The sequence below is a fragment of the Vanderwaltozyma polyspora genome, genomic scaffold (assembly GCF_000150035.1).
Source record: "Vanderwaltozyma polyspora DSM 70294 KpolScaffold1042 genomic scaffold, whole genome shotgun sequence".
Taxonomy (NCBI): Eukaryota; Fungi; Ascomycota; class Saccharomycetes; order Saccharomycetales; family Saccharomycetaceae; genus Vanderwaltozyma; species Vanderwaltozyma polyspora.
Window position 1 is genome coordinate 43,137 of NW_001834617.1, and position 18,363 is coordinate 61,499.

At 31.5% G+C, this 18,363-nt stretch overlaps 9 protein-coding genes and 1 further gene across 9 annotated transcripts, besides 2 other annotated features; 5 read left to right on the top strand and 5 right to left on the bottom strand.

The window, feature by feature from the left end:
- The first annotated feature begins 164 nt into the window (after nt 1-164).
- Nucleotides 165-500: a sequence feature (similar to hypothetical protein; correction of possible frameshift sequencing error~similar to Saccharomyces cerevisiae VPS38 (YLR360W)).
- Kpol_1042p19 lies at nt 165-1,492 on the top strand (the record flags this gene model as incomplete).
- Nucleotides 503-1,492: a sequence feature (similar to hypothetical protein; correction of possible frameshift sequencing error~similar to Saccharomyces cerevisiae VPS38 (YLR360W)).
- A 461-nt stretch (nt 1,493-1,953) lies between these two features.
- Nucleotides 1,954-4,125, top strand: STE11 (mitogen-activated protein kinase kinase kinase STE11; the record flags this gene model as incomplete). Its single annotated transcript, XM_001643367.1, has 1 exon — nt 1,954-4,125. One exon carries the CDS (start codon nt 1,954-1,956, stop codon nt 4,123-4,125), a length of 2,172 nt encoding a protein of 723 aa, XP_001643417.1.
- Nucleotides 4,126-4,601: 476 nt separating this feature from the next.
- PEF1 (Pef1p) lies at nt 4,602-5,716 on the top strand (the record flags this gene model as incomplete). The annotated part of the gene is made up of 2 exons (XM_001643368.1): nt 4,602-4,646; nt 4,793-5,716. The coding sequence occupies 2 exons, from the start codon at nt 4,602-4,604 to the stop codon at nt 5,714-5,716; spliced, it is 969 nt and encodes a 322-aa protein (XP_001643418.1).
- Nucleotides 5,717-6,410: 694 nt separating this feature from the next.
- SPR3 (septin SPR3) lies at nt 6,411-8,000 on the top strand (the record flags this gene model as incomplete). Its single annotated transcript, XM_001643369.1, has 1 exon — nt 6,411-8,000. The coding sequence occupies one exon, from the start codon at nt 6,411-6,413 to the stop codon at nt 7,998-8,000; it is 1,590 nt and encodes a 529-aa protein (XP_001643419.1).
- Nucleotides 8,001-9,133: 1,133 nt separating this feature from the next.
- NMD4 (Nmd4p) lies at nt 9,134-9,808 on the bottom strand (the record flags this gene model as incomplete). Its single annotated transcript, XM_001643370.1, has 1 exon — nt 9,134-9,808. The coding sequence occupies one exon, from the start codon at nt 9,806-9,808 to the stop codon at nt 9,134-9,136; it is 675 nt and encodes a 224-aa protein (XP_001643420.1).
- A 908-nt stretch (nt 9,809-10,716) lies between these two features.
- On the bottom strand, nt 10,717-11,652 carry YJU3 (acylglycerol lipase; the record flags this gene model as incomplete). Its single annotated transcript, XM_001643371.1, has 1 exon — nt 10,717-11,652. One exon carries the CDS (start codon nt 11,650-11,652, stop codon nt 10,717-10,719), a length of 936 nt encoding a protein of 311 aa, XP_001643421.1.
- A 343-nt stretch (nt 11,653-11,995) lies between these two features.
- On the bottom strand, nt 11,996-12,805 carry YJU2 (mRNA splicing protein YJU2; the record flags this gene model as incomplete). The annotated part of the gene is made up of 1 exon (XM_001643372.1): nt 11,996-12,805. One exon carries the CDS (start codon nt 12,803-12,805, stop codon nt 11,996-11,998), a length of 810 nt encoding a protein of 269 aa, XP_001643422.1.
- Nucleotides 12,806-13,573: 768 nt separating this feature from the next.
- CWP1 (Cwp1p) lies at nt 13,574-14,320 on the bottom strand (the record flags this gene model as incomplete). Its single annotated transcript, XM_001643373.1, has 1 exon — nt 13,574-14,320. The coding sequence occupies one exon, from the start codon at nt 14,318-14,320 to the stop codon at nt 13,574-13,576; it is 747 nt and encodes a 248-aa protein (XP_001643423.1).
- A 920-nt stretch (nt 14,321-15,240) lies between these two features.
- On the bottom strand, nt 15,241-16,272 carry MTC2 (Mtc2p; the record flags this gene model as incomplete). Its single annotated transcript, XM_001643374.1, has 1 exon — nt 15,241-16,272. One exon carries the CDS (start codon nt 16,270-16,272, stop codon nt 15,241-15,243), a length of 1,032 nt encoding a protein of 343 aa, XP_001643424.1.
- Nucleotides 16,273-16,905: 633 nt separating this feature from the next.
- YPF1 (aspartic endopeptidase) lies at nt 16,906-18,363 on the top strand (the record flags this gene model as incomplete). The annotated part of the gene is made up of 1 exon (XM_001643375.1): nt 16,906-18,363. A coding segment is annotated over one exon (1,458 nt), but the record flags the coding sequence as incomplete, so codon positions are not given.

Consider the following 18,363-nt stretch of genomic DNA (forward strand, 5'->3'; position numbering starts at 1 on the left):
ATTGTGCTAGGATTGAGGTGAACCTGATTACTGGAAACTGTTCAAGGAGATTTGTTTGGTATATATTGATTTAGTTTGGTACGGTTGTGTCAATTGGATCTTTAAATTTTGGAGCCTTTGAAGAGGCAAGGATATCGATAGGGCAAATAAGCAGAATCTAAAGAATGGTTAGATATTTAGTAAATCAAAGAGTAAGACATGTACGTTCTATTGGGATTCGCAATGTTTCTATGTGCAGTGATCGAGGTGTTGCTGCAGGTCAGAGGCATCTGTTAGATAGTTTGAATTGGTTTGTTGTGATGTACAGTTTAAAGCGGGAAGTACTATACGTTAGTGAAGTTCAAAAGAATTCTGGGATGACGTATACTTCAATGAAATACCACCAATTGAGAGTTCAGAGACTAATGTGGTTTTGGTTTTGTATGGGAAGGTTCCCGGTGAGCTTCTTGTCGAAGGAATGGATGATTCATGGGCTGCCGTTGCTGAAATCAAGTTCAATTTGAACCGATTACAAGCGATTGATATGACTGCTGATATCATCGAAGGGATTAATGTTCCTATTATATCACTTGCTGATGGGAAATACACATTAGCAGAAATTGTTGTTAAGCGTATACCTCGGAGCATATTGAACAAGAACAATGATAAGATTAAAAGTCCAAAAATGAAACCATCTTTAAATTTTAACTCATTGTTAAAGCTAAATAAACTTATAGAATACAAATTTCATATTATTAATGAAATTGCTGATATTTCAAGCCGTGTTCAGGATGGGATGAATCATGAAGTGAAGCATAAACGTTGGGAGAACGTCAGATTACAAAGATATATCCGTCAATTAGAGAGTAGGACTTCGAAGAAACATCGCGAGTTGAAACGATTACAAGAGAAGTTATCCGTTAATGAAATTGAACAAGAGATCGATCAAGAAGACTTCATAATTACCACATCGGATACAGATATGAGAATAACTTCATTCACGGATGATTATGGTAACAAGAACTACCAGGCGATCCAGTTGAAGGATAGACTCGAGATGCTAAGGCTTTTGAAATTACAACAATTGGTTTCAATCTTCAAAGAATCGTTGTTGTTTGATCAAAGCAATGGGTTCATTCACTTAGACCCAATCCAACATAATTCCAGCACTGATGAAAACATCTTGAAACAATTGCAATTCGAAATAATAAGTGAAAACCTAATAATGACTGCATTATCCTCAAATGAGACAAACCAATGGAATTCAATAAGCACCACATTGGGTCTATACGTACTGTTCATCAAGCTGATATCAGAAGTAATATACAATATTCCGTTACCAAACAAAATGTGCTATTTCGGAAGCACCAGTGTCATAAATCAAGAATTCCCATTATTTATAAATGACAGACCCACACCAAAGGAACTTTACTCTCTACAGATAGCAGTTGAACAATTCAATACAAACATTATTCAACTGAAATTTCATCTAAATCATAGAAACTCTACATAAGAAGGAAACACTTTGAAATCATAACACTTATCACTTTCTCTTTCATCTTTACCTTCATCTCCCCCCTCACAATATATAATATATAAACTTTACATAGGAAATCAAATACAATACCATTGAGTACCATATCAATACAACTCTAATACAACTCTAATCATCTGCAACATACATTCCAACTAATTATACCATCCTCTCTCTCTATTCAACATCTCTTGATAATGGTCAATTCTTAAATCATCACGGTTCTTTCCATTATTGGAAATTTGAACAATGCGATATTTAAAATAAGACGATATAATACATTATAATATAATACTACTACTACTAATACAATACAGTTAAAAGAGGATAACAGTCTTATTAGATTGGAACAGCCTTAAGGAGTTGGTCAACATTATTCAGGATTGGTAGTTTTAAGTATTTTTGGTCTGTATGGTGCGGTGGTCTTGTATCTAGTTAAGATGGATGCCAGTTTTATTGAAATTTTTTTAACAGAGTTAGGTTGTGAACAATACTTGGAAAGGTTTATTCAATATCAATTTATAAGTGCCGATGAGGTTAAATACTTGGATAAAGAGATCCTTATCGAGTTAGGTGTTGTTAAGATTGGTGATCGAATTCGTATTTTGCGCAAGGCTAGGTCAATAGACAAGCAGAAGGAGGCTAATTTAACTAGTCAGTTAAATGGTATTATTGATCGAATCAATTCACTTTCTGCAGGTGGTGGGGGTGGTGGAAGTAGTTCTTATATGAATGAGGAGCTGGTCACCGATAAACATTCAGTGATATTTATCTTGAATGATGGGTCCGCCAAAAAAGTTAATGTTAATGGTTGTTTTAATGCCGATTCGATTAAAAAACGTTTAATCAAGAGATTGCCTAATGAATTGTTAACTGTAAAACCATCAGGTGAAGGGACAAGAGCTATTGAAGATTATGACGTGTTTGTGGTGGATTATAATAAAAATGTTCTTCATTTATTATACGATGTTGAATTGGTCACGATTTGTCATTCTAGTGACCGTCTGGAAAAAAATAGGTTGATATTTATTTCGAAAGACCAGACTCCAAGTGACAAAGCTATATTAACTTCCAAAAAACTATACTTGAAGACCTTAAGTGTGTTGTATAGAGTTGGATCTACAGAAGAAGGAAATTCCAACTCAAATTCAAGTTCCAATTCCAATTCCAATTCCAACTCTAATTCCAACTCAAATTCTAATTCCAACTCAAATTCAAATGGTGCTTTAACTCCTTTACAAGTTGCCTCTCAACTAAATAGTCAAACTCATTTGAAGATCGAGAACCAGAAAAATGGCATGCGTAAGATATTTAACCAAAGACCTCCAAGTGAATACATTTCAACAAATTTAGCCGGCTATTTCCCTCAAACGGATATGAAGAAATTACAGAAAACTTTAAAGGAATCATTCAGACAATCTGCAAGGTTAACATCTTCCAGTGGGAAATTTTTGAACCCAGAATCGAATAAAATAGGCGACATTTTACTTAAACATTCAACTGCGGTCGATACTGCACTTTTAGAAAGTATTAAGCAAGCAGAGCCTACGCCAACTGAGAAAGTTACTGTTAAAAGAAATAGTGATCAACCAGATCAGAAGAAAAGAGAGTCTTCTAGTAACAATACATCTGGATACATCGATTTATTCAAAAGTTCAGATTTTGAAGATGATGCTACTGAAGATGAAGAAAATGGATTGGTTTCAATTCCAACTAAAGTTGCGACACCTAAGGCTTGGCTAAGAGGTGCATGCATTGGCTCTGGTAGTTTTGGGAGTGTCTATCTAGGAATGAATGCATTGACAGGTGAGTTAATGGCAGTTAAACAAGTTGAAATTCCTTCAGAATTGGTCGCAGGAAGTAAAGGAGACAAGAAGAAACTAACGGATTCAATGGAAAAGAATGACAAACAGAAAAATTCTTACCATATCCATAAAAAAATGGTAGATGCACTACAGCATGAAATGAACTTATTAAAGGAATTGCATCATGAAAATATTGTTACCTATTATGGTTCATCACAAGAAGGTAATAATTTCAATATTTTCTTGGAATACGTCCCAGGTGGTTCTGTTTCTTCAATGTTAAAAAGTTACGGTCCTTTTGAAGAATCTCTGATCACAAATTTCACCAGACAAATTTTAATAGGTGTCTCGTATTTGCATAAAAAGAACATCATCCATAGAGATATCAAAGGTGCCAATATCTTAATTGATATTAAAGGATGTGTTAAGATTACAGATTTTGGTATTTCCAAAAAACTATCACCACTAAATAAAAAACAAAAAAATGATAGAAGAGCTTCTTTCCAAGGTTCTGTTTATTGGATGGCTCCGGAAGTTGTCAAACAAACTGCCACTACAGAAAAAATAGATATTTGGTCAACTGGATGTGTGGTAATTGAAATGTTTACAGGTAAACATCCATTTCCAGATTTTTCTCAAATGCAAGCAATTTTTAAAGTTGGTACTGATACAACTCCAGAGACTCCATCTTGGGCATCTGAAGAAAGTACAGATTTCTTAAATAAAACATTTGAAATTGATTATAAAAAACGTCCAACGGCAATTGAACTTCTACAACATCCATGGTTAGACACCCGTGTACTATAAGAATCAACCATTAATTCTATATAGGAGCTGAAGAAAGATTCATCGATCATATTATACATAACTATTATGCTTTAACAGACAAATTGGTGTCATCTAAAAAGATAATATTCATATTGATAAATCCAATGATTTTTCAATCACCATTTTTGGTTTTGACACCTTATAGCCTAATTTAGAAGGACAATTATACATATATCTCATAATTTTTATATAAATATACCTTATACATACCATTATATTTATATTTAGCAAGAATATTCAATTTATCTTAAATATCGTTGATTGCAATTTCATCAAAATAAGCACTAATGAAAAACTCTAGGCGAACTGAATAAATGATACTTAAGAAGAAATAATACACTGATAAGTTTTGGATATTAGAGTTTTAAGTTAATTGAAGTGATAAAAAGTAGAGATAAAGGTAACAAATTAGCTTTGGAATTGTATTACAGTGTAATTTGATAGATTACTAGACTATGTTTCCTAAAAAACTACATTATGCTGCAGGCGATGACCTTCAGGTACGTAACATTTTTTTTTTTTAACTATGAGCTGTGATCTTTATCGATGTTACTTCTATAGGTTTCGATAATGATATTATATGTTCTAATTTATTGTTGATTTTGAGTTCACTTTACTAACTTATCTTATTTGTATTTATTAATAGTTATATGCTACACCAGAGGAAGCAATGAGAGAGGGAAGAAGAAGAGCAGAAGAAGAGAAGATGAGAAGACAGCAGAAATATGAATTGAGTTCTAAGACTGCAAAGGTAGACACCAGAGTTCACTCAGCTCCTACAGATATGGGAATGAATGGGAGATCGAATATGCCACAGTATCAACATGGAGGGGTGCCGACGAATACTGGTGCCCCTATTGATAGCAATAGAATGAATCAGGTACCATTGAAGAATGCAAGGATACCACCTCCACCTCCTAGGAATTCAAGTGGCAATAGAATAGTTAGCACACCTCCTAACTTTAGCCAACCTCAAATGGGGAACAACTCTAGGGTTAAACAAGGATCTCCTGTTAGTAATGGTGACGAACGAGATGTTCAAGTAGCTATGAGATTATTTCAAAACCATGATGTTAAAAATCGTGGCAGACTTACTGCTGAAGAATTACAAAATCTTTTACAGAATGATGATACCACCCACTTCTGTATATCATCTATCGATGCATTGATTAATATGTTTGGAGCTTCAAGATTTGGTACGGTGAATCAGAAAGAATTTGTATCTTTATACAAACGTGTTAAAATCTGGAGAAAAATTTATGTTGATAACGACATCAATGGATCATTTACATTGACTGTAACCGAATTTCATAATACGTTGCAAGAGTTGGGTTATTTAGTCCCCTTTGAAGTAAGTGAAAAGTTATTTGATCAATATGCAGAGTTTATCAATCAAAATCACAATGAAAAAGAATTGAAATTTGATAGATTTGTAGAATCGCTAGTATGGTTAATGAGGCTGACAAATATGTTTAGGAAATTTGACGGTAAACAAGAAGGCATAGCGACTATCCATTACAAAGATTTTATCGAAACTGTACTCTACCTGGGTCGATTCTTACCTCACTGATTTTATTTGAACGGAAAGTAATCGAAAAGTTAATTCAAAAATAATATAAAAGACCAAATATCCAACGAAATTAATCGACAAGTATTGAGATGATAGACAATATTATATGGTGTTCTTAATTAATCCTTCTCCCTCTCTCCCGACTCAACCCATAATATAATGTACGTGATGACACTTCAATTCTGTTGTTATAAAGAAAACTTCACAACTGTTCTAGAATGACTCTAACGATATTAAAAGTCAACAAATCACATATGCTTGATATATATAGATGTTTCTTTGACAGCCTTTTTGTAATAATTTACATTTGTTCCTGATTTGATATTTTTTGATTATACTGACACAGTGTCATTTTAAAGGTTTAGACACAAAATAAATATACAGACCAGAGTTATTTAACACATTACAAACTTTATAAAAGATTGAGATCCATACAAGGGACCTTTATTTGCCCATGGATGTACTCTAACAATCCATTTCTCTGTATGGAGTTTCAAATTTTGGTAACTTGTTCAATAATTTATCATAAGCGACACTAATAATAAGTGGTGATACAAGGATTGGATATCAAAATAATCGTTAGGATAAGCAAATATACAAACAAACAAGGCCAAAAGAAGGACAGGATACCGGATAGAGGTTGTTCTTTGAAGAAATAAAGGTATTACTTTTTAACTAGGTTAATAGATACAGTATGAAGTCTCCAGATTCTGGCAATAGGGATGATAGTCCAAATACAAAAGAGGAAGAAGCTGAACAAGACTGCAGTAGTCCAATGGTTGATTTGAAGGTTCAAATAAGTAAAGATGATGAGAGTGCACAGACTGAAGTCGAAAAGGGCACATTGATGAAGAAGTCAGCTGATAATGATTCTTCAGATATTATTGATGAGTACATGGATATATCATTATTTGATGTAAAATGTCGTAGAGTACCAACAATATCAAAAATGTTAAGGGATAGGACTATTATTACTGAAGGATATTCTATTGGAATAGATCAAATCCCATTACAAAGGGAGAGAATGACTGCTCATAAAGGTGTACATTTCACTTTAATGGTAGCTGGTCAAGCAGGTTTAGGTAAAACAACTTTTGTGAATACATTTTTTGGCTCTTCCATTTTACCAAGTGTTTGGAATAAGAAAGATCACAATTCAAGTCAAGAAAGAACAAAATCAATCACTTGTCACACTGCTCAAATTGAAGGGTATGGAACAAAATTGAACTTAACAATTATTGATACTCCAGGTTTTGGAAATAAATTAAACAATGCATTTTCATGGATTCCATTAACAAATTTTATTGATGATCAGATTAGATCATATATTTTCCAAGAGGAACAGCCAGATAGAATCAAACTAAGAGATAAACGAGTTCACTGTTGTTTGTATTTTATTGAACCAACAAACAAGGGACTTTCGACATTGGACGTTGTCACCATGAAAGAATTATCTAAAAGAGTTAATGTTATTCCAATTATCGCAAAGGCAGATTCCTTACCTAAATCCCATCTTACAAATTTCAATCGTGAAATTAGGCAAATAATTGATGTTCAAAATATTAAAATTTGCAATTTCTTAAATTCAAATGATCCATATTACGATGATATTTTCAGTAATATTCCATTCAATATAATCGCATCAGAGAACCATGTTATGAATAATCGTGGAGAATTGGTCTTAGGGAGAGAATATAAATGGGCAGTGATTGAAGTAGAGAATCCTAAACATTCTGATTTTAGTAAATTAAAAGATATTTTAATAAATAAATATATGGCCGATTTAGTTCAATCCACCGAAGAATATTATGAAAACTGTAGAGCATCACTATTAAAGACAAGGATATTAAAAGCAAGAGATATCTGTTTTTCTTCGAAACCACCACTAGTAGATATATCAGATGAATTAAAGGAATTTTTCAAAACATTAGATTATGAAAACTGTGATAATAATGGTATTAAAAATTATGCATGTTATCAACTGTTTAATAAGAAATATATCGACGAATTAGTTCTAGAATGGTGCCAAGAATATATCCACAGACAATGGGAAGCCAAACGAAGATTCAATGAAATCGTTAACGTTGAAGAAAATAAATTTCAAGATTGGAGGAAAGCTATCTTAAAAAGACAAGAGAAATTCAATAACGAAATAAATTCAATCCATAAACAAATTGAATCTCTACAAATAGAATGCCACGACTTGGAATCAAGAGCAATCTCTAGTCGCTCAGGAAATGAAAAATCTTTAGGAAATTTAAGTGCTATGGTAGGCAAAACCTAATCCCATTAAAAGCTCAATCTCTAATGTGTGTATATATCCATGTATATATACATTCTCTCAGCACAATCGATATATAAGTTTATTCTATTGCTAATAACTTAAACTTGATAAGTTACTTGTTAATTAATAGTTTAATGTCATGGAATTAGTGTCGCAACTACACTACCGTCAAAACCCTAAATACTTAAGACACTTACTTCTTCATTACCCGGACTCACTTTCGCTAAAAAACTTTTCGATCTAATTTCTGAATATCGAAAAGTATAAAAAGCCAGTAAGATTCAGAACTTATCGAAAACGTTTCCTCTCAATTTTTGTTTTCATATTGAATAGATATCTAGTAGAAGTAGTAGATGTTGAGTTCAGAATACCAGTAAACAGTGCACTCGAGAAAGGGATTGTGCTTACGTTTATTGCTGTGAATGAAATAGAAGCAAAAGTTTTTTGAAGTTTTCTGGATTTTGATAGAGATTAAAAGATTTTGGTCCTATTTAAACTATATTTCTTAGTACTTGTCTTTTCTATTTGCAGCTTCTGAACCCCATCATCTAGTTCTAATTATTTTTATTTTTTTTCAATTTAAATGATGAATACACATTATTACCTTTTTTTTTCTGGCATCTCTAATGTTAGGGTGAGGCGTTTCAGTACGATCCACTCGATGAATACAACCATTGACAATTTTCTGAATTATGAAAAAATGAAAACTATTAGACCAACAACTTGAGTAAGTAAAGAATAGCCTTAAAAACAACTTAATAATAGATTATTATTCTTACTATATATATATAAATTACTGAAATTCTAGCAATTCTATATACGTCTCGATATTCAGGTAGAAATTAGCTAGCCTCTCTCTTTGGTGTTGGAAACTTCAATAGCAGTTTTGTACCGATACGTGCTAGTCAAACACAATTGCATCGTTAGCGTTAAATTTCCTATTGTTCAGGTTTCAAAATAATTTTTTTATTGATCATTTAAACTCCTTGAAATAATGATATTCCTATCACAATTAATGGGGGAAAGTAAACTAACTATAACAATTTCAAAAAAAAACCAAAATTTGTGAATTTGACACCTTTCCAAAATAGGATTACCTCAATAGTATTTTGTGAATATACTTTAGATAGTTACTATGGTGCCCAGAGGACACCGTTGCCTCTTGAAGCATAAACCGTATTATCAAAGTTCGTCTTTACAATTTTTTTACCTTGTTTAGTTTCTTCAGCAACGCCATTTTTAATTATCTGTTTATTAAAATTTTCACTCATCTTGAATGACTTTTTATTCATGTCTCTAGCCAAAGCAGAATCTGCATCAACTATTGAAATGATAGGAATCTTGCAAATTCTAGCCAATTCTTTTACTTGATTATCTTCTGATATCAATATCCATTTGTAATCATCAGACACATGCAAATGACACAAATGAACACAACTTTTTAACAAATTTTTCAATCTGCGTGGTAATTTGTTCAATTTCTCCTCATGTTCTTCACCAGCTATCTCTAAAACTTCACGCCATAGTACTAAATCCAAAAAATCTGGCAATTCAATAATAATTTCTAATGAATCTGAATGGTATTTAGGAGATGAATTTCTATCCTCAATATATTCAATAAACTTCAACGATTCCCTAGCCATAAAACTTTTAAATTTATATCTTTGGAAATCCAATTCCCTCAATGTATATGTTGGAATATATATTCTTAATTTAACATTATCTGATTTATTCTCACACCATCTTTTAATGTTTCCTAATCCTTTTTCAAAAGATGATGCCTCTAATATAAAATTATACACATTCATCAACTGAATAAATGATATGATCGAATCCCCCGTTGTCCAGCTTGATCCGCAGCTTTTAAATTAAAGTTATAATCTAATTTTAACTCATCCTTTGTCTTAATTGATCAATCATCTTTTAAGTCCTTTCAAGTTTGTTTAATCTCAAATTGCGTATAATATGTTATACATCTACGTATAGTATGACCTATTGTTTGTCACGTGATCTGGCACTACAAGAAGACGATAAAAGTAAGTTTGATGGCAGGGTAACTACACTGCCTAATGATGAGTTTGGTGAGGTAACAGTGCCAGTAAATGTGGAAGTATCAGTTAAAAGACATTCATCGTATCATACTGGACCTATATCATAGCTATAGATAGATACTTAAATTAAGTTCACAAAAGCCTTGGAAATTCATTTTTACTAAAATTCTGCCGCAATTACGTGTTGCAGTCTGCTATCACCACTTCTATAACTAAATCGAAATTCGATTAACATGTTGAAATATAACTCTCATTACACTGTTTTTACTATACTTAATAGCTTATATTATATCTGTTGATAGATATAAATACATACATATATATATATATATATAGTTCCTGTAAAATACTTCAACATGGCATACATAGTAAAGTTCGATATGATAATGATAACGGTAATGATGATGATAATGACAATGCAATGGTTATCAATACCTCCAGGCCTAAGAAGCACATATTTATTAATAAAATTAATAATGAGAACAAAAGAGAAATAGAGAGACATACAGATACCAACAACGGTTCAAAAATTAAAATAGTAAATTATTGAAAAAAAAAAAATTGGATAGCCTCAATTAATCGAACATAGTGGTTATTATGTTTTGACTCAAATGATATTCATAAAAGTAAAGTTTCAGAGTTAAATACCCATAATTAAATTACCTTTATTCCGAATATTCATTCAACCAACCTACCAAATCATCAAAAACATTACTATATATTTCATCAGTTTCCAAAGATAGAATGGAATGTCTAGCTTTATTATAGAATTCAATCTTCTTTTCTGGAGCAGCAGAGAGATCATATACTTTTTGAGAACCCTTAGGATCATTGATTGTATCGTCTTTTCCATGTTGAATAAACAAAGGTTTATCCATTTTTTGTAAACGATTATTTTCATTCTTGTATAGTTTTTTACCACGTACTAAGAAATCTTGAATTTGTCTAAAACTACCATACAATGGAATACTCATAGGATCATTAGCTAAGAATTCTCTATAGGTAGGATCAGAAGTAATACCATCTAAATCTAATCCTGTGTCAATTCTCATATTTGGCAAAAATTTAGCTAATAGTGGAGCAGCAAATTGAGTCAAAATATTTGGTTGAGAATGAGGATGTAAAACTACTAAAGGTCCAGATGCAATAAAAGTAGCAACATCATTTTTATGTTTACCATCACAAGCATAGTTTAATATAATACCACCACCCATAGAATGGCCCCACAAATGAATAGGGATACCCTTTTCTTTACATTCATCAATATTCTTCCTTAAGAAATAGTCCAAATCATTAAATGTATGGTATTCATTGGTAATACCTTTTAGCTTACCAGGAGAAGTTTCACCAGAACCTCTTTGATCAAACATAAAGGTTTCAAAACCATTAAGAGCTAATTGATCCATCATTCTATAGTAAATTTGAGAATATTCACCAAAACCATGGACAATAACAATTCTACCCTTTGGTAACTTTGATTCCTGATCTTCTAAACCAATATTAACTGCTGGCCATAGCATATAAGCAAAATTAGCACCATTAAATGCTTCAAACTGAATCTTTGGAATTTCAGTCTTTGTTTCGTAAGGGTATTCGCTCATCTCAAACTTTTGATATCACACACACACAGATATCTATACAACACTCGTCAGACTAACAAAACGATATAACAATAATCCAACAGATACCTCAACCTGTTGTCCCAATCTTGATCAAGATACTTGCTTGTTTAAATAGTTCTATTTTGTTATGCAACATAACACCAAATAAATCACATTAAAATTTTATTACTGGAACGCGTTAACAGACCTTTAAAGGATAACTGATGAGAAATGTGAATATTTTAGATAATCAACTCTAAAGGTTTGGAGTTACAGTAATAACTACAACAACAACAACAACAATAACAACACGATGATCATGATGATCTTGATGACTATATTTCTACTTCTTTCTCACTGACACCCCTAGTGGATTTTGTTTCTTTCTTTTTAGTTTCTTCTTAATTGGGATGGATTTGTTAGTTATCAATTGATTTAAAATTGATGATGTTGAATTTTGTTGATGTTCTTTGAAAGCAGATTCTACTTGTGAATTCAACTCCATGTCATCATCTTCAATGCCGTTATTTGCTCCTTTTGTTCCTTTATTTAGATCTAATTTCTGATTAAGCTCTTCTGCTTTTTTTAACGATGCATATTTAAGTTTTTTCAAATTCTCCAATGATTCATCATCTTGCTGTTGTTGTTGTAATGTCGCTAGTTTCTCTTCTAATAATTCCATTTTATCTGCAGTTGGATCAAGTTTTCCTTCTAATTCTGATTTTTCTCTTTCTTGTTCCTTTGTCAATCTTTCCAAGGCTTCATCAACACTCTCTAATTGTGCACTATCATAATCTTTCCTAATATAGCTTCTTTCACCACCAACCTCCATAACATAATCTGCCTTCTTAGGATCAGTCCTGAAACTGATAAGATTATTGCATCTTGGGCATTTGATACTTAATCGATAAATCTTTATAGAATCCAGATATTTTTCAGGTAATAATTGTTTCTTCCCATTAAACTTCCTACTCTTAGAGATATACTCATCACATTTTAAACACCTCATACCAAATGGTGTCATCAATCTAATAGTGACCACATCTTTATTGGTTGTCTTTAGTCTCTTGGATAATTTTTTAGCTGCTTTCTCTGCTTCTAATGGGTTATAATCCGGTGGATAGTACTTATTTATAGCCTTTCTTTCAGACATAATGTGAATGTTTCTGATATACAAACCTCTTTGACTCTAACCTGTAACTTACTATTAGATATGCCAAATTTGATTGACAATATATTTATGGAGATGTAACTGATTTGCTACCATTGCCACTTCTTTATCATTATAACTCATCAAGTTGAATATATATCGATTTAAAGCTCATCGCTTAGAAAGTTTCAATATTTCTATAGTGAAAACTAGCTATAATGAATAAATTACAGGTAAAGACAAGGAAGTGCGAGTATTAGAACTGCAAGTCAATATATAACATTATTATGTCTATTTTAATATCGAATAATATCAATTTTTAGATATACGAAGTTTATCAAACGAGAGTTTTTATCTATCCATATATAAATTATAGACATATACATATTAAATTTTAAGCTCTCACTTTATATTTTATAAGCAATTAAATATGAATGTAATTAATAAAAAAGTAACTGATAATGATGTTAAAGGGAGTTAACTTTAATAGTTATTAATAATATTAAGATGATTGGAGTTATATTATTTTTGATAAATTGAAAAAATACAATTAATGAATATTAAATAAAAAGAGGGAAAGGTAAAAAAATAACGATAAAGATATTTACTTTTGGATTTATTTCAAAAACAAACAAACCACAATGTAAATAATACCTAATACTATTGATATATTCTTTCATCTCTATTAATAATTTTCATTAGTTTTGTTATTCTTTTTTGGATTTTAATTTAAAACTTTTAAGTTAAACTTCCTTAATTCATTAAAAATTCTTAGAAGAATGCTAACATGGCAATGGCTGCAGCTGCAATACTTACACCAAATACACTACCCTTTTGTATAATAGCTGCTGAGTTTTCTTCTTCTTTTGATTTATCATCATCTTCATAATCACAACCTTCTTCACCTTCGCCTTCACCTTCACCTTCACCTTCTTCTTCACCTTCAGGCTCAGTATAATTACCAGAAATGGTAGAGTTACAACTTGGTGGATTTGGGAATTCATGACCAGATGCACATGATGAACAATCAGATGAACCAGCAAAATCTGGTACTTTGGAACCGGTTGTGTCAGCGGTTCTCAAAACAATTCCGATAGCAGTTGAATTACTTGGAACTTCACCAACTGATAAAACGTATTTACCACCTTCTGGAACAACATAAAAGTTTTCTTCACACTCATAAGCTAAATGGCCATCAATGATTGAAAAACCTTTGTCAGCTGATTTTTTCTTATCAGTATCTCTCAATACATTGTCTTCATCGACATATACATAACTTCCATCTTCTAATTGTAATCTACCTTTATCGGTGATTACAGCTTCAACTAAAGATTCAGATTCAGTAGTATTAGAAGAAGCTGAAACATAGAATTTGCCATCATCTGAATCAAAGTAGACAAATGAGTATTGTAAAGCAGAACCAGATCTAATAGAAATCAAACCAAATTGCTCCGAATCACCTTTAACTAATTGTGATAATGCTAGTAAGAAAGCAGAAAATGTAATTGACAATCTCATTATTGATGTATTATATGTGTCTTTTGATTAAAGTAAAACCTATCAGAAAATGTATTTTTGGAAAGTTAAGTATATATAGGCAATTGACCACTTGTTACAGAAACTTTAGCTCTATCCCTTTTCAATATAGCAGAAGAAGATAATTTCTAATGAAAAATCCAAAAACTTAAAAATAAACTAACAAAGGTATTCCATCTGAAAGTGGTATTAAATTCTAACTTTAGATATTAAAACTGATCGAAAATTACTACCCTTTTTATATCCCATTAATCACAACTTCAACTCATTTCTTGAATTGCTGACACATAAAATAATCATACAACACAAAATTTAGACCATCATTCTATTAACACCTCAAATAGCAACTTCTGATTGATATCGACCAAATATATCAAAGACACAAAATAATATCACCTTGTGGTTTCCATTACTCTTATTACCTTTAACCATCAATAACATCAATAAGAACATCAATAACCTCAATATTTAATTCAAAGCATGTCACAGAAAGTTCCCACCGTGACTTCAATATCGGTTACAAACTAACGAATATCAAACTCGTATTGTAGTTAATACATCAAGACTAGACCTGTCTCTATTGTCAAATTTAATGTCATTCCTTACACTTCATAATTCTAGTTGATTCAATTTTTTAATATCCTTTATGTATAATGTCAGTTAAGTTGCTAGTTTTCATATTTAAAAGGTACTATAATGGAATGATCTTATTAATAGGATGCAATCGACATTTTTCAATTACTCCTGTAATTAATCAGAGAATACAACTCATGTGTATTAGAGTATGTATACTCTTTCAAAGGAATTTACGTTATTCAAAGGGGATGAGATATCTTGTTTTGTAGGGATTTCGGGATAAATCAAATAATTAGATGATGGAGGGTACTTGTTTGAAATGTATCCTATATTGCTGGAATTATCTTGGTTAATACATCTTTAACTACCAATGACTCTATAAACAATGGATTCTGAGATCTTGCTAAAAACTTGACTTTGTTTAATTTCTCCAAGAATTCATCAACAAGATGAGATTTACTACCATATGCGACGCTGACGTCCATCGAAGAATCAGAAACAATTCGTAAATGTGATGGGAAATAGAACATGGAGGCTATCTTGATATAATCTGGTGTGACAAACCATAATTGTTTATTATATTTAGAACTCATAATACTAATCAATTGTGATAACGCAACTATGTCATGCAATGCGTCCGGTTGGATTCCTCCACCTTTAGGTTTATAAGTAATATTGTGCATTCTTAAATGTACTATTATATCTTCAATATATCTTTTAATTACTGGCTTGATAACGACGGTGTCGTATTTTTCAAGATCCTTCATAGAATAAATTATGCTTTCAACTATTTCTATGGATTCGTCAACTGGAGCCATGCAGCCTAGCCAAAACTTATTTCTTAACCAATCATTTATGGTAAGTACATTTGATTTTTTATCCAAACGTTCCTCTTCATCTTCATTTTCATCTTCATTTTTATTTTCATACAATACAATCCCTATAACTATATACTTTGTATTATTTTTTTCAGTTTTATCATTAGTTAAATCAGTGGTCTGAAACTTAGGATTTCTTTTAACTCTTGGTCCTTGGATATCATTTGAATTATCCCTAAGATACTTACTTAGAACATTCTGTTTTTCAGCTGTCAAATTGTTCAAGTTTGGTACAATTGTTATTTTTATCTTACAATCTTCAGATTTTGTCTTGTTATTACATTTAGTATCAAGAAAAGAATCCAATACTTCAATCTCCAAACCATCCAAATCAGAAAGAATTCTTTCAACAGCTTGTTTCACAACAACCTGAGGTGTCACCTCGATCTCTTTATTCACAAAGCATATAAAACTTTTATTCGTTACTACACTAAATCGAAGTGCCATTTCGAAATCCATAAGTTCTTCATTATATTTCATTATTGCTCGACTTTTAAACTGAAATTAGCAACCCCACAAACACACACACTTATACACAGATAGACAAACTCAAATAGAGAATATATCTAACCCTAATGGAATGATCCTTTACCAAATAATCGCCAATTCCTATTGACCTCATCTCTCATCTTGCATTTTATAGCTATCGACATCCTTTTAATATTGATGGAGTTTGAAATATTCGCCTTTATTCCTCCTAACTGAGCTGAAATAAAAAATATCTTAACTTCAAATACGTCTGAACTATAGAACTTGAACAGTTGTTTAATCATTGGTAGAGCTAAGATCCGTTATACTCAGGTATCATATTAGTAGTTTCGAGTGTTGGATATAGTGGGTATTTTTCTTTTTTCCTGAAGTTGTTCAACTGTTCAAATTGGAGAATATGACAAGCTCTATTCAATCTGCAGCAGATTCAATAACTGAATATATTAATAAGCTATTCCCAATTAGTGTAAAAAGTTTGCCCAAGACCAATAGCACTGAATTAAAAAATGTTTTTGATAAGATTAATACTGTGATTTCAGGTAATAATTCTAAGAACTTTATCTATTTTGGATAATTTCACTACCGTTTTGGGATATTATTGACTGAAGTTTTTAAAAGCATTCGATGTTATTTTATTATGGTATATTAACCAGCATTGCGATGACATTAGTTATAATTGGTTCATTTGCATCAATTTCATCTATTCCATATACTGCTTTACCTCCAACAAAGATTCACCCTTTATTTGATCCAACTGATTTTGATTTAGAACTCGATTGTCATATTGTCTATAAAGATGATCCTGAAAAGAATAAGAAAGCTGGTATCATGGATGAAAAACATGCAATCTTGTTACCTTTGAGCAGTGGTCTCATGTTGACCGCTTTGTATTTTATTATCACAAAATTAAAGATTCATTGGATTAATTTTGTAATGAAGCTATTAATTTGGAATATTAAGACAATGAGTATTGTTGCCGGTACTTTTGTTACTTCATATGTTTTACATTCGATTGTTCGTAATTTCTTACATTTTCAGAAGTGGGATCCATTAGAAATATTCCCAAGATATCGTTTGACAGTTTCTGATGATAACGAAGAAATTAACAGATCTAGCGGTGTAGTTACTAATTTCAATTACCAAGATGTATTGACAGATAAAATATATTATCAAGATATGATTGACATGATTAATAAAAATCCTATTGAAAAACAATATTATAAAAGAGAATTTCGTAAACCTACAAATATTGATTCCAAGAGGCAAATTATTAATATTTATTATGATAACATCACAACTATTTCCTTGATTTGTTCTGCTATATTAACCGTCACATTTCATTATTTACCCAAGAATTGGTTAGTTGGCAATCTAGTAAGTGTTAATTTTGCAATTTGGTCAATTTCTCACTTAAACCTGAAGAATTTAAAATCTGGTACATTAATATTGATGGCATTATTTTTGTATGACATTTATTTTGTATTTGGTACTGAAATTATGGTGACAGTAGCAACCAAGGTTGATTTACCAATTAAATTATCGATACCAACTAAATACAACGGTCAGATTGGTAAATTTGAATTTGCAATGTTAGGATTAGGAGATATTGCATTGCCTGGGATGTTTATTTCTACATGTTACAAATTTGACATTTGGAAATACCATTTAGATAATAATGATGTTGAATTTCATTTGTTGAATTGGTCATATATTGGTAGATATTTCATTACCGCGTGTATTAGTTATGGATTATCGATAATTGCATGTATGGTAGCATTGAGTAAATTTAAGACAGCACAACCTGCATTATTATATATTGTGCCTGGGTTGTTAATTTCTACTTTGAGTTTAGCATGGATAAGTGGAGATTTCAAGCAATTCTGGTGTTTCCAATACGATACGATTGAATTGTCGAAGAATATATTGAGAGAAGAGGATGGAGATGCGACCACGACGTACACTGCTTTCATTGAAGCTACTGATATCGATGATGACGAGGAGGATTATACAGAGGAAGACGCTGCACTAGATTATGATGAAGATGATTTCATATCTAGTGACGAGGAAGAGAATTATCGGTCA